The sequence below is a fragment of the Nipponia nippon genome, unplaced genomic scaffold (genome assembly GCF_047370975.1).
Source record: "Nipponia nippon isolate SJK-2023a ecotype South Korea unplaced genomic scaffold, ASM4737097v1 scaffold_6, whole genome shotgun sequence".
NCBI lineage: Eukaryota > Metazoa > Chordata > Aves > Pelecaniformes > Threskiornithidae > Nipponia > Nipponia nippon.
In genome coordinates this window covers 69780635-69795004 of record NW_028262380.1, presented here as the reverse complement: position 1 = coordinate 69795004, position 14370 = coordinate 69780635, and the positions used below count along the sequence as shown (strand labels likewise).

Sequence of the window (14370 nt, the reverse complement as noted above, 5' to 3'; positions counted from 1 at the left end):
TGCGGCTGGTGGAGAGAGGCATCCGTGCCCGCGGCACCGGCCAGCAAGCACAAAATGTGGGCCAGGATGGGGGCAGGCTGGGCCCCCGCGGCGGGGCTGCGGCTCGCGCCAGGATTTGGCCCTCCTTCAGGGATTTCAGTCTGTCTTCTTTTGCATCGACTGGAAAACTTTTCTTCAAGTCTCTTAGATTTCTTTTAGGCAGGGTTTTTACTGTGCCTCAAACCTCTTGCAAGCGGCACACCTATGCTGGATGGCACGACAACCCCTGGGGCTCTGCCACAGCCCCCCGCTCCCAGGGACGTGGAGCGGTGGCCGATGGGGCAAGGGAAGAGCAGTGGACAACCCCTCACAACAGCAGTGCGACTCCCACTGAGGCATGGCAGAGCCGTCACCCTTTAAAGCTACTTTAACCCATCACGCCCAGCACCTGGGGCGAGGCTGCGGCTCTCCCTCAGCGAAGCAGAGGCATTTATTTCCAACGCAGCCACTGCTTTCTAATCAAAAGAAGCTGAAGGACAGGGGGGACCAGAGCAGCGACTGGGGCTGGAGGGGGGGCACGGAGGCCGGGCTGCCACTCGGGTCCCTTCCCGCTATAGCTTCTGCCTCCGGTGAACGCCGAAGTCTGCAGCGGCCGAGTTCAGGACGAAACAATCAGCAAGTTCCACACGTCAGGAAATGCCAGTTTTACACAGTCTGTTAGGAAATATGTACCACACAGTAATCAGATTTGTTTTATTAAAAAACTTGCAATAAAATTCCTTGGAATTCACCATCTTAACTTTGAGAGTTGCAATATTTTACTAGTACATAATAACACAGTCTCACATATTTACATTATAATCCTCTATATAACAAAAATAGCCATGTTGTACTACTGAATAATGCTTCCAAATGCTAGCCTCAACATTTCGGTACTTCCCCCAGCTGAGTCACTGTCCATGCTCTTTAGCATTTACAGTATATAACAAAGCAAGAAGGAAAAAAAATAAAACGTGTGTGCCTCATGATTTCAGGCAAATCCCTTTAAGATGGTAGTTAGCCGACTCCCACATTTTTCAAGAGAGATAAAGTGCATTGGAGGGGAAGATGTACACATTATAAAATATCAGCAAAGAGTTAAAGTATATTTGCAATACTGTACGGAAAGTAACGCTAGAAAAAAAAGGCTTGCTTCACAAACTGCTACTGCACTGTTTTGGCAGCAAGTCACAGGTAGCAGGGGGGGAAGAAAAGCTAACTCCAAGAAAAAGAACCGCCTATGCAAATGCCACTGTGTGATTTTGCCATGGTCTTTGCTAGGTGTTTCGCAAAGCGAAGCACAGATGTCTGGAGAAAGGAACTTTTTTTTTAACGTGGAGAAGAAGGGTTGATTTCCACAGTCAAAAGAAACACAATGTGGTCAGCCTGCAGAAACCTGCTGCCTTACCAGCAAAAGGAATTCAGTCAAAAAAAGGCTCCCATCCCGAGGGAGCCGCAGCGCAACCGGCGACGCAGCGCGTGAGCGTGGCAACCCTGCCACCCCGCAGCTTGCCAGGGCCGGCAGCCCCGCCAGGCAGGGGCAGGGCTGAAGGCCTCCCAGTAAACCCAGTCCTGCTGCCCAGAGCAGGACTGATTACCTTGGAGAACGTCACTGGGACAGACCATTGTCTCCAAACTGGAAGTTATTTCGGTAAGCTGTGCACTGATCCATATGGTATTTCTTTCGCTTGAGATTTTTCTTCCCTTTTTAACATTGGCATTTGCGTGTGAGAAGAGACACGGCTGGAAAAAGCTTTGGAGCCATCACTAAAAACCAGGATACTTCTGCTCTGTTCATGAACTGCGTACAAGTGGGACGCCACTTTTTTTGGTTTGCTTAAAAACTAATCTAAATAAAAATAATTCTCTTCTGGAAATGGATGGAATGCATATTTTGACAAGTACAAAACCATTTTAAATGTTCACTAAATACAAGGAACATCTTGCTATAAAAATAACAGACCCTCCCACCCACTGTCCCCTCTTTACATTTCTAATTATAAAACGGTACAGTCATTTCAGGTTCCTAACATGAAACGAGAAGTAAGGATGGTATTACGTACACATACAAAACACTTAAGTATTTGACATCCGAAATAACTGTATACATTCAGAGCAGACAAGCGTCTTGATCTTGCTGTTGTTTTTAATGCTACACAGAAGAATCAAGAAATAAACAAGAAAGGGAAAATGTTATTTCTTCTTTTTTTCATCTTTTTTTTTTTTTTGCCTTCACTCCAGAAAGAAATAACTTCCACCAATTCACAATTAAAAGAGTTGAGAAAGGCAAGATTAATTTCAGATGGAAAATTCATCCATTGGCATTTCATGCAAAATCTGCAACATCTTTCATTCGTCTTCTCTGTTTCTCCCTTTGAAATATAGCTCCTGCTCAGAAGGTTTTTTTTCTTGGAAAAGAAGTGCCAGAGAAGAGAAAGGGAGCGGAGCGGGTTTCCAGCCCGGCGGGGAAAGCTGCGTGGCAGAGGGCAGCCTTCTCCCTCGCTCGCCGTCCCAGCCCGCAGCTGCCATCTGCTACGCAAACAAATCCGGACTAAAAAGTCCATCTGGCGTTTCTCTTTCAACTGCAAAACTATCAATTAGTTCAGGTAACAGCTTGGTAAAATAAAAGAAGCGCTTGCGTTGGATCAATTGTCCCTATTTAAAAAGTCTGCTAAAACAAGACTTTCACCCTTATTTTCCCTCGCCCCTGAAATATTTCATGACATTGTTTTTCACCGCTTGCGTTAACCAAGCCCATTAATTTCTGTCGCGCTGGTTGCCCCACATGCGCTCGCACATTTTGCATCTATAAACCAAATGAGTCAATGCTCAGCGTTCTTCAGTGAAGCAGCAATCACGGTGAGCACTGGTTACGAAGAAGCTCGGCTGCCCTAACCCCTGGGCCTATCTTTCCTTAAGGCCTTAAGCTGAACTTAGGCTGGCTCCTTTCCCCCGTGCAGAACCGGAGCAGTCCCACCTGCGACGAGAGATACAGGCAGCGCGAAACACCAGAGAGGAAGCGGCACAGCCTTAGTTTGATCCCGCCATCTCCTTCCCCAGCAACGAAGGCTCCCGCTAGAGCAAACATTTGTGAGAGGGGCTGGGAAGGAAGAGGCTGGATTTCTCTGCCGTTTCAGTCCTGCGCAATGGATGCATCCCAACAGCAAACCAAGCCCTCCCTCTTCTGTTTAGAGTGTCACCTTGTCCTGGCCCCTATTCCCAGCAAACTGGTAACTTTGGCCCTACAATGCGGATCCACAAGAACAACAAATGGTTAAGTCCATTATTGCTAACGAATAGAAATCAATAAATGACTATTGGTTTTCTTGGTTTGCACAGCCTATAAATTCCTATTCCTGGCTTATTTCAAACTATATGCTTAGTCATGAGCTTTTCCACAGACAGAGACCACGAAGGAACGAGCCTCTTACAAAGAGAGCCTGGGAGCCTCCCAGCTGCCTGGGCTGAAAGGCATTTCCCCCAGGTACACATAACCTCTGTCGTCGTTTCAGTACAGACCAATTGCCACAACAAGGACTTGCAGTCCAGAGATTTATATATAAAGACTTGTGCCCCGATCTTTGCCTTTTAACCACAGAATCCGCTCAAAGGGCTGTGGCATATATTCAAAGGAAAAAGTTTGTAAGGCAAAACTCTGGAAAATCTATAAGACAACTGCACTCCAGGTTTAACAAGAACGGCAAATGAAACACACTTTATGGAAAATCTTTAACTGTGTTGTACTGATGACTAAAAGTACACAGAAGTGTTAGGTGATCTGCAGATACCTGCCAGGGCAACCCGCCCATATGCAAAGGTCTTCTGAGCTAGACATTTTTCAAATTGGACAAGCATTTCTTTTTATTTAGCAAGGGGGAAAGAGGGTGGGTTTACAGGTTTGATAACAAAACCTTTGGATCACAAAATGCATATTCTTTGAGAAAGATTAAATTCAGAGCTGGATCCCTCTCTGGTGCTTGGGTTCATTTTGTTAACAAAAGAAGAATGTATCCCAAAGGAGTCACTCAACAGGAGACAAAGTACGGCCCTTCTTGCAATGACTTCCTCTGGATTTGATCCAGGGGTCATTAAAGTAGTGAGATCCCAGGGACCTCTTATGATGTGTGATTTCAATAATCTTTTTTTTTTTTTTTTCCAAATTTCCTCTATAAAGCATTTTTCTTTAGTGCCACAATCTCCCTCATATAAAAAGTCTAAAAATGGCAGCTGCTTCTGTTTTCACTACAATACAGTTTCCATAGTCATAGCACTGTACTTTTATATGCATACATGGCAATTTAATTCTATAGAACACTTAAAGAATGAACTGCAGTGCTATGACTGTCCTGATCCTGGTTTTGAGGCTCTAAAGCAGTCAGAAAATAAAAAAAAAACAAACCAAACCCTCTGCAAGTGCCAGGTCTGCATCCCCACCAGAATGGGTCAGCTGTGGGGAAGGGACGCAGAGCTGGTGCCTCGCACACCCGCACGCACACATTAGGTTGGTTGTGAGTGCAAAAATCTGCCCATGTAAATTTTTTTTTGTGTGTCCTACCTATTGAACAGACCTTTGGGAACGCAGTATAGTGAAACCCATGAAAAGCAAAGGATATTCAGAGCGCAGTCCCTGTCTGTCCAAGTTCCATCCTGCAACCCAGCCTGAATGAAGATGAGCCTCGCTAAGGCGAATGCTTCTCCCACCTACGACTCGCTCACGGAAAAGAAACGAGCCTCAGATGACAGGCCAGGAAGAGCTCGCAGAGCCACAAGATCAGCTTCATGACAAGAGGGCCTTTCTCAGAGAGCTGCACCGTCCCCTGGCCGCTGGCTCCACGCAGGAGGTGCCCCTCTGCCCCGGCCACGCTGGGCTGGCAGCGGCAGCTGCGGCAAAGCCGCCCACGCCGCGAGCCTGCACAGTTATGTGCATGAGCACTTGTTCGTCAGAGGGCACCAGAGGATTTTGGTTTTTTCCCGGCTGCATGCTAAAGGCTGCTTTCCCTTCTGAACAGGCAGTGCTGTGTCCCCGGCATCTGAATCCAACGTATTTAATGCCGAAGCCCAAGCTTAGTGGGCAGCAATACTGAGGACTCACACCATGCTCAGGATGGGACTAATCTTGCCCAAAGCTGAAAATCGGGAGGTTTAACTTTACCCTGCGAGGAACCTCAGTGGAGAGACTCATGTAAGCAAAAATGTGCATGGGCATGAAGATCTGCAGAATTAAGGCTTTCATTTGTGTTACAAACATACATCTGGGGGTCTTAATATTTATGAAGCACCGCAAATTCCCAAGGCATTTCACAGGTTATATATACAAAGAATATTGTCAGCCAGGTCCTGCCATAGGAAAACATTTCCATTTGACACAGGGGCTTAATTATGCTCACAGAAGACCTGTTGAAAATAACATGATTTTGGTACAAGTCCAAAATTAGTCATAAGTGCTTCTCTGAAGAAGGACGGAATAAAACATTTACTTGGGTGCTTTCCTAAGTTCTGGCTTCAGGGATGTGTAACCTGGCTTTGTGCTCGTTATCGCTTCACAGCGCTCAGAGCTGTAGAACACCTGAGGACAGGGACGGAAAAACATCTTTCCTGAGCGAAACTGCAGGTAGAACTGGGAAAACAAAAGCAGAAAGACTCCTGAACCAGATTTGCTGGGACGCCTCTTTTGAAACACCACAGTATGGTGATATGTAAAAACGTCTCACCCAGCCTAGCAGCCTGCCTCTGCCAGTGGCCACCTGTGGACCCCAAGAGACCACATCTAGTATGGGATCCTTCGGAAAAGAGCACGCACAGTGCGATCCCTCTCCAAAATCCTTCACTAACTCCTAGAAATACGGGCAGGGTCTCGGTTACCATCAGTGTGATGCCCCTTTGAGCACAGCTCCCTTTACTGATTTTGCTGGGCAAAGGACCCAGTTCCGTATCAGTTGGGAGTTTCGCCTCCTGCCTTGCTTTTCCACAGACCTTGCTTGCTCTGCTGTGCTGCGGGTGACTCTGCTATGGCAAGAGATAATTGGTCAATCTATCCATTGAGATTAACTTAATTAAGTTTGTGAAACAAAACGAAGACTTTGCGACAGCTCCTCTGAAACCCAAACAGTTCGGCCAGGAGTTTTTGCCTGCGTGCTGGGCTGCAGCGGGTGGATGTTAAAGGATCACGGACAACTCGGACATCGTGTTCGTGATGTTCCTGTGACATGTAGCACCCAGGCTCCAGCGCTAGAGAAGAAATTGTTCCAGTGTGTGTACTTTCCATAGGGAGACCTGACTGTAGAACCAGCTTCGCTCTTTCCCCTGCAGTCATTTGAGATGAATTTCATTCCTGTGTGAAGGGCCAGTATTTGGTGTAAGCGCCACTTAAATCCCCTTTCAGCATTATTTCCAGAGCTTAAGTGGAGCTGATGTGGTACCTTGTGCAAACTTTTTTGCGTAGGGGTCGGCTCCCCTGGCGCTGTGGGCCTTTCCCATAGCAGCAAGGAACAGAGAAGACATAAAAGAATAAGGAAAATACGATTACAGAACCACAAATATTGGCAAGACTGACCTAACTGCACCCTCTGGAATGATCTCTAATTTTCTTTTTAAACCAAGCGGATTTCCAGCTGCCTGTATCTCTTTAATTAAAAAGCGATGTCCTTTCAAATGGCTTAGAAAAATGGAACGGCACGTTTCCGGATCGTGGTTTTGAGGGATGATTAGGCTGTGCTCCTTTGCCTCAAAGTTACCCTGCAATTTAGTGACTAAGAACATCGAAAAAATTAAGCTATAAAATGAACTGAGTTCTAACTGGCCCGAAAAGCATGAAGTATAATTTTTCCTCTTCCTGTACTAAAGAAGCAAGTTAGCCAAAATTTTAGGAATAGTTATAAACAGATTTGTTCTTGAATAGTATCTGAAAAACCCAATTTTGGCTGGAAGTTGGTTTCCACATCTAACGAGTAAATCCACAAGAAGATTAAATGCAGCAAGAACCCTAACAGTTGCATTTTGAGATGCTGCCATGACACCATCAAGTCAAAATGTTTGACCTCTCCATGAAATTTCGATGTAAGATGAATTGTTGATTCTATGGACTTACTCAGGAGGCAGTAATGTGATTCAAACCATCTGACTGTCATCAGAAACCATTTACTCTTGTATAACAGTAAGCTAAAAATGCTTCTTCACAGTTGAGTATTCTGACTGAAAAACAAAATCGTACACTGAACAAGTAACAATAAGCTTTCCCCTGGAAAGCAGGCATCAGGATGAACTAAAAAAATCACCACAGGTCATTATTATTTAGGTGTTTTGATTTATGTTAGTTCTGTTTATTTTCAAATTCCCTCCCCTCTACCTAAAATATTTTGGTATATATGTGCATATATAAATTGCAAGTATTCCATTATGCTTGCAACAATGTTGACAGGGCCCCTGGAGGGCAAGGAACCACCTGAACTCTTGTGTTCAATAACAAGCAGGCAAAAACTGCCCTCAAAACATAAGAAGCGAAACGCAGGAAGAAAAAAAAAAAAACAAACCAAATCAAACTAGGAGGTAAACATTCCAAACAGCTGCCTCCTGCTTCATTAGCAATTTCTGACACCGATATCAGCATCTCTAGACCCTTTCGAAGAATATTCTTGTCATCCGCGTAATGCAGAGCTGTTTAACAAGCAGTCTCTGGAAACCTCTCAGACACTGCTTTAGCCTACCGGTCAGATTTTGGTCTGTAAAATTAAGAAATGACATGATGTTATACTACATCTTCTTTTCCAGCTACTGAATTGTGACTTGAAGGAAGACCATTAATGTACTGACAACTGCTAATAGCATGAAATGTAGCAAAGGACTATAAGGACTGAGTGAAGCTTTCAGCTTTTCTTTCTCTCCTTCACACTGTACGATACTTTCTAGAACAGAGCTCTAAGTAAAAGCCAACATAATGCAGTTTTAACCCAAATCTCAGCAATCTCTGTTAATCCAGAGCTCTCTTACAAATAAAGGCCTTCAGAATATACCATTTCCAAGGCTCCCACTTAATGAAAGCAGGCTTCACATTAATGCAGGGTGCTGGTGCACCATGCTTCTGAAACCACGTATACTTCATGCAGAAACAACAAGGCAATGATAAATTCTGGAGTCAGATCATGAAGTGACCAGTGAACGGGAATTCAGATTTCTGGATTGAACTCTTGAAAAAGCTGGGGTCAGTCAACAAAAACAGAGTGTCCATCCATACCAAACTATAAACAAACAAAAAAACATAACAAACATATGTCTTTTCAAAAAAAAGAAACAAAAACCGGATCAAACAAGTGTAGAAAACACTCAAGCTGTCATTTCAGTTGCGTATTTATGAGCCACTGAAGAGTTACATGACTACTCTCAAGCACGTGGGTAAATTGGAAGCGTTCATCTCCCATGTGAACAAAATGAACGTATGTAGATGATGAAACTGCATCCAGGCAGACACAACTGTTGCTATTGCTTTTCGTGACCATCTCAGAATGGAGTGTGCAGGAGTGACAGTGCTCTGGAGGCATGTGCATGACTGGTCCAAATCCTAGAAAGCTGACTCGGTCCCTCCCTGTGACCTTTCCCTGTAGTTTAGTGTTGGATCTCTGTTTGTTTTTTCAAGACTTCACCTCTTCGCAGTCTTGATCAGTGGAAAGCTCCACATCGGACAGTCCAACTTCCATTGCCATAATCAATGAAATATCTGAATCACTGCTGACTGCTGGCTCCTGTTCATCTGTGAGGGTAGAAAAGATAGAAAAAGGGCATTATGATCACATCTTTCTGTCAATGTATTACTATTTTTGAGTTCTACAGATGGGACCCAGAGGTTTCTCCGCCACTGAGGTTGTGCTTAGATTCCAAACTTTGCTCTTATTCAGTATCTGTCTAAAGCATTTCAAAAATATCAGAAAGTTGAAGCCATCAGTAGCGAGAAACACGATGACAAGGAGCCTGGATGGGTAGCACTTTCTTCTCCTCCTAATCCTCCCAGGGCTCTCCATCCAGGCCCTTCATCTCCATGACCTTCCTCCCACAGCCTGAGCACTTCCCTCCCCGTCCCCTTTCACTTCCTCACCGTGGCATCATCCCACTCTCCCCACGAAGGCAGCCAGTCAAGGACAAAGGCACAGGCACCTGGCGGAGCGAGACGGCCATCAGGGAAACATTTCTAACAGGAAAAAAATCTGCCCAAGCCCTCGTTAAGTGACAGAATCTCTGTTAGCGGAGACTTTTAAGAGGGTGCTAGGCTAATGTCTGGAAGGAGCAACATGGGTGTCAGTAGTTCTGCCCCAGGATTCAGGACCAGGCTACCTGCCTTCTCAGGTGCCTTCTCTCATCCTTTTCCAGTCTCTTTTCTATTCACCCTTTCCTCTGGTTTGAAGATACCTTGCAGGTTCTTGATCCAGGCCGAAGGGATCTACCTTAATCCACCACGATCCCAAATACAGTAAGAGTCAGATTATTGACTTTTGCCAAACTGCAAGTCCCATCAAAACTACAAGCGTAGGAGGAGTAACTTGTTTTTGTTTTGATCCCACAGCAATTACTGCATGTGTATTTAGTAGCAGATAAAGCCAACAGATTCTAAAGGACTAAAAGCTAATTTTATTCCAAGAACAATCAGGAGAAGCAAAGCACACTGGATCTCTGGGGAGGTTTTCAAAGGCACAAAAATCCCATAGGTGGCTGAGTCCCTGGGAGAAAAAGTCGATGGTTCATATTTTCAAGTGGTTTAATTACAACGACGATATTTATACTGTAACAATACAATGTATTTAAATCTGTGGCAGTTTTTCCTTTACATATTTTATTTTTCAGACAATAGAAGCAGAGCTTGATTGATGATAAAAAGTCTAAAAGTTGAATAACTAAGAATTAATAAGTAAGAAACATTACAGTGGAGCCAGGAAAAGAATAACTCTACACAGTTTAATTATTCACTTGAAGCTAAGTGAGCACAATTAGTCTCCTCTCAAGAGCGGCATGATTTTTAAATCTGCTTTAGAGAACAAACCATGTATTTACTTGTGCTGGGATTAGACCTCATGTTCTGCAGAGAAAGCTTGAGTGGGGTCTGCATTATTCAAACTGAAAGAGCTAGTGCTTTCCTTTACAACCCTTCCCAATTTTCACCCTGGATTATTTTTATACTTTCTTGATTGCAAGATAAATAATTAATGCACACAACCTCTTTATAGCTGTATATTTTTCCCTATCAATATGACAGTAGTAAAACATTTCAAGGCATTGCTTCTAACTATAAATGTTTCCACTGGAGGTGGAGGAAGTACTTATAAAGCGAATGATATCTCCTACAGCCTTCAGTGGGCTTGAATTACATCGAACCCTTAGGTGAACTGCTAGATCCAAGAGTACAAAAGTGCATCGCATGCACCTCCAAGACCTAAAGCATCATCTGTAGTGGTAACAGCTCCCTGAGCCAGAACGATGTGGTTCCAGACCACTGGATTATTTATCATTCCTCTGTAACTAATAGGATTCTTAAAAACAATGAAAATGATGCTTTAAATGTTGACCTAAGAGCAAGTTTATATTTGCCTGACAGAGTTCCTGAGGCTTAGCCGTGTTAAACAGCCACTTGGAGCACTCTTGAGAGAAGGGTGATTTTCATCTGAACTAGCTGTGCAGGAAAGAAGGACTGGCTGAATGGTGACAGCCACACGCATGCTGAAGAGGCAGGCTGAGCTGCCAACACCAAATGTCATAGCGTCAAATGAGAAGTGTTTATGATGCTGAAATGTTATTTCAAGAATCGTCGTTTCTTCTAGGGTTGCACAGCAGAAAAAGATCTCAACTGAATTCAAGACGGGCAGATAGAACAGAAGCAGATTTACAGCTCACCTACCAACTGCCTCAGCTAGGTACAGGAGCACTCGCTTTCCAAACCAGCAAACTTGAATTTTACATGAAAAATCCTACACAGTTATTCAAATTCTTGGATCTTAGTCTCTCCAAAGTGTGGGCTTTGTAGTTTGTTGTCTTTGGGACTGAAGCGCAGGTCAGTAGGAACAATGAAAAAAGGATCCTATAAATGCCCACACCTATGCCCTGGCATTGCTTTTCCAGCGCTGCGAAAGGGCCTAGAAACATGAATGCTCCACCTTCCTTGCTTGCTAACAGTGCAGCAGTTCAAAATCCTCAAGCTACAGCCTGCCGCTTCAGCAGAGTGGGGAGAAGAACTCGGACGTCACCAGCCCTTACACCTTCCCTTTCAGCAAGGGGTTAGCACTGATGTTTCTTTGGAAGACGCAGACAACACAAGGAGATTAATGCATCCCTCAGCGTTACATGCTTGCTCTTGTAAACAGGAGTCCTACTACTGACCCCAACACGCCCAGGAGGAAACTCTGGGAGGCTGCAGAAGTTACACCAGATACAGCTCAGCTGTAGGCAACTCTGGCAGCAAAGTCTACAGATGGCTTCACCACAGCCTCCCCCCCAACACAGGCTTTCTAGACTGTGGTGGTGGGGTTTTTTTGGCCAGCTGCTCAATAACATGAGCCAGCACAGTTAGTGACATTTGTTAAAGGTAAGCAACCCCCAACTAAACTGCAAGTGCCAGGAGCTTAGCGGGCATTTTGCATCCCTGATTTTTAGATCCTATTTACAGTGACAAAGCTTATACAATCACACAGCTTCTAGAGAAGATGCCTGACTCACTGTTAAGAATATTTATGACCTTTTTGCAAGTTTTTTGAAATTTGGTGTTTTTCTTAAAGCCCTGAAGTCAGGTAAGGATCTCAACTTTCAGTGAAGATCTCAGCTTTCACTTAAAAATAAACGAATCTTAAGAAGTAAAAAGGAAATAGAGTTTAAAAAAACCCATATCCCTAGTTTCCAGACAGATTTTATGCTGGAGTACCTGACTTGTGATTTTAGATGTTTGAGACTGGCAATCCTGTCCAACAACATACACTACAATACTTCCACCGTGTCTATAGCACCTCATGACACAGGCATAAAGCCTTTTGCTTAATGAAGCAAAAGGCACATCCCAAGCCGCTTTTCAGCCCGAGTGCTAGTGCCTACAGCAGGCAACTGTAGACCTCACTGCCACATTCCTCTCATGTCAGCGAAACACAATACACCACAGCAGGCTGCCTACTTCCAGACAGACTTTTTCCACTCACTTATATTCCCTGACACACATTCGTTTGAGAGGTGCAATAAAATAAACTCCTCTAGCCAATATTACTTTAAATTTAATTATGGTAATGCAGGAAGAATATCACCACGTAGATATGGAACTGCCCTACATAATAGTGGTACAGCCCTTACTTGTTGCAAAGTTCATTAAGTGATGTTTATATTTGAGTATAATTGCAATCAAACAAGGATGAAAATAGCTAATTACTCTGGTGCTTTAAAAACAGTAAGACTGCGCACTAGTAATAGTTATCTACCGCTGCTGCTACTCCTAACACTTTGAGTAAGTCTGTAGCTGTTGTACTGTAATAAATATTCCACAAGAAAAAGGTCAGACGACAGGTTTCTAAGAATTTGATACTGTTTGCAAGGGTCTTGGGAGGGACCTAAGCACTCAACTGCGAGCAAAAAGTTCATTTACAAAAACGTTCATCTGCCATGGGTAGGTAAGCATACAGGCATGGGCACAAATCAAGATACACTTGTAACGACCCACTCACGGATGAGGAACAAGCTGATAGAAGTGTGGTTTTGCACTCATGGAGGCCTCTCTCCTGCTCACCACTGTGCTCCTCCCAAGGAGGCCACATCTGACACTGTGCTCTGATGTCCCTAGGACATGGGCAGCGCCACGGGGCTCTTCTAAAGTTGCTCCTGCTTGCCCCTGAGGCTGAGATTTCCCCCAAGCTCACGGAGCTGGAAAAGCCGCAAAACCCCATGACTGGGCTAAAAAGGTCCACAAGCAATTTGCATCCAGGAGATCAGCAGAAAAATAGGATACACTAAAATGTTGTACAGCAAAAGTTTCTCACCATTGAATGTGTACAAAGTTTGTCCAAGATGACAGACTTTTTTCCTTCTCTGGGCTTTCAGGTAGCTCTCTGCTATTACACTAATTTGTGAGTAAGCAGAGAAGTATCGATTATTACACGTCAAATGAGAGCTGCCAACAAGTGTGTAATTCATCTACTGGAAGTGTAACTAAAGCTACCAATCTCCTATTCTTGGGGATTAAAAACATGGGCCACAGCAATAAACCATTCAGTTGGGAGTCAGTCTCCTTCCCTCATTTATTATCAGCTCTCCGTGAACTAATTCAGCATACTCAGTCCTGCTCCACACACAATTAAACCGCTGCACAGAGCTGTGCAGCTGCTAATGGTTTTCTTCATCTTGCAACAGTCACAGGAATCAGCAGGTAAGGAAAAGCTGCTACCGTGCTACTGAGTTAGGTGTAACCTATTTGCCTAGCTATAAAGCCGAGCATTTAGCACAAGAAACAAATCTTGCTTTGTGCAGATCTTCCGTTCTTGATGGTAAATGCCCAGCTTTGAGGAGAAATGAATAATTATTGATTTCTTCATCTAATGAAATGCTGTGAAAAATTTATCAGTTATTATTCCATCCTTCGCTGGCAGAAATTGCACAGCAGACAATGGGACTCTGTCTAAAACCTTGTTTTGACAATAAATATACAGCAGAACTTGGAACTTGATTTCACTATTCATTTCACATTCTCACTACTGTGAAATATACCTTATTTCAGAACTCTTCATTTTCTGAAGATAGTCCTAAGACAAAACATGAAATCGCTGGTGACAGCTATGCTCTTGGATCTAGACAAATATCTAAAATGTATGTCTTAGCATGAATCTTATTCCAGTCTGGGGCTCACTTCTACTAAACAAACATTGCCCCCAGTCAGATGTGTCTAGAAACATTTTGCTCCAGAAGAAACCAGAAATGTGATCATCTCCTGGAGCTCTGAGGACCTGAAAAGAAAATATATCTGGGGTCATTAGAGGCATTGATATGGGACCTTTATCAAAACGGATTCTGTTCAGCATGAAGCCACAGCGAGCTGCCAAGGCAAGCAGTGTTATCCAGATTTTGCTTCCAGTATCAGAACAACCAGAACACTATTAATCACATTTGATTTATGACAGGGAGAGAGAGACATTTCTAGAGCCCTCTGTTTTTCTTTGTCTGCCCACGAATGCACTCCACCGTTACAGAGTTTATTGCTCCCTCCTCTTGCAGCCTTGCCACAGCATCGCTTTGCAGCTTACAGTCTGAGAGGAGGAGCATGGTCCTATGAAGTTAGCCAACTCCTTCCACAACAGTACCAATGACATTTATTTTATCGCTAAGACCCTCTTCTTTAAAAATACTACT

General features: G+C 43.9%; 1 protein-coding gene across 3 annotated transcripts in view; it reads right to left on the bottom strand.

The window, feature by feature from the left end:
- Positions 1-718: 718 nt before the first annotated feature.
- Positions 719-14370, bottom strand: part of RNF150 (ring finger protein 150) — a 155241-nt gene continuing 141589 nt past the window's right edge. For all 3 annotated transcript variants that reach the window (XM_087736612.1, XM_087736613.1, XM_009468753.2), the window contains one exon: positions 719-8761. In XM_087736612.1, coding sequence (XP_087592738.1) covers positions 8643-8761 — 119 coding nt within the window. In that variant the 3' untranslated portion in view covers positions 719-8642. The remainder of the gene's footprint in view (positions 8762-14370) is intronic.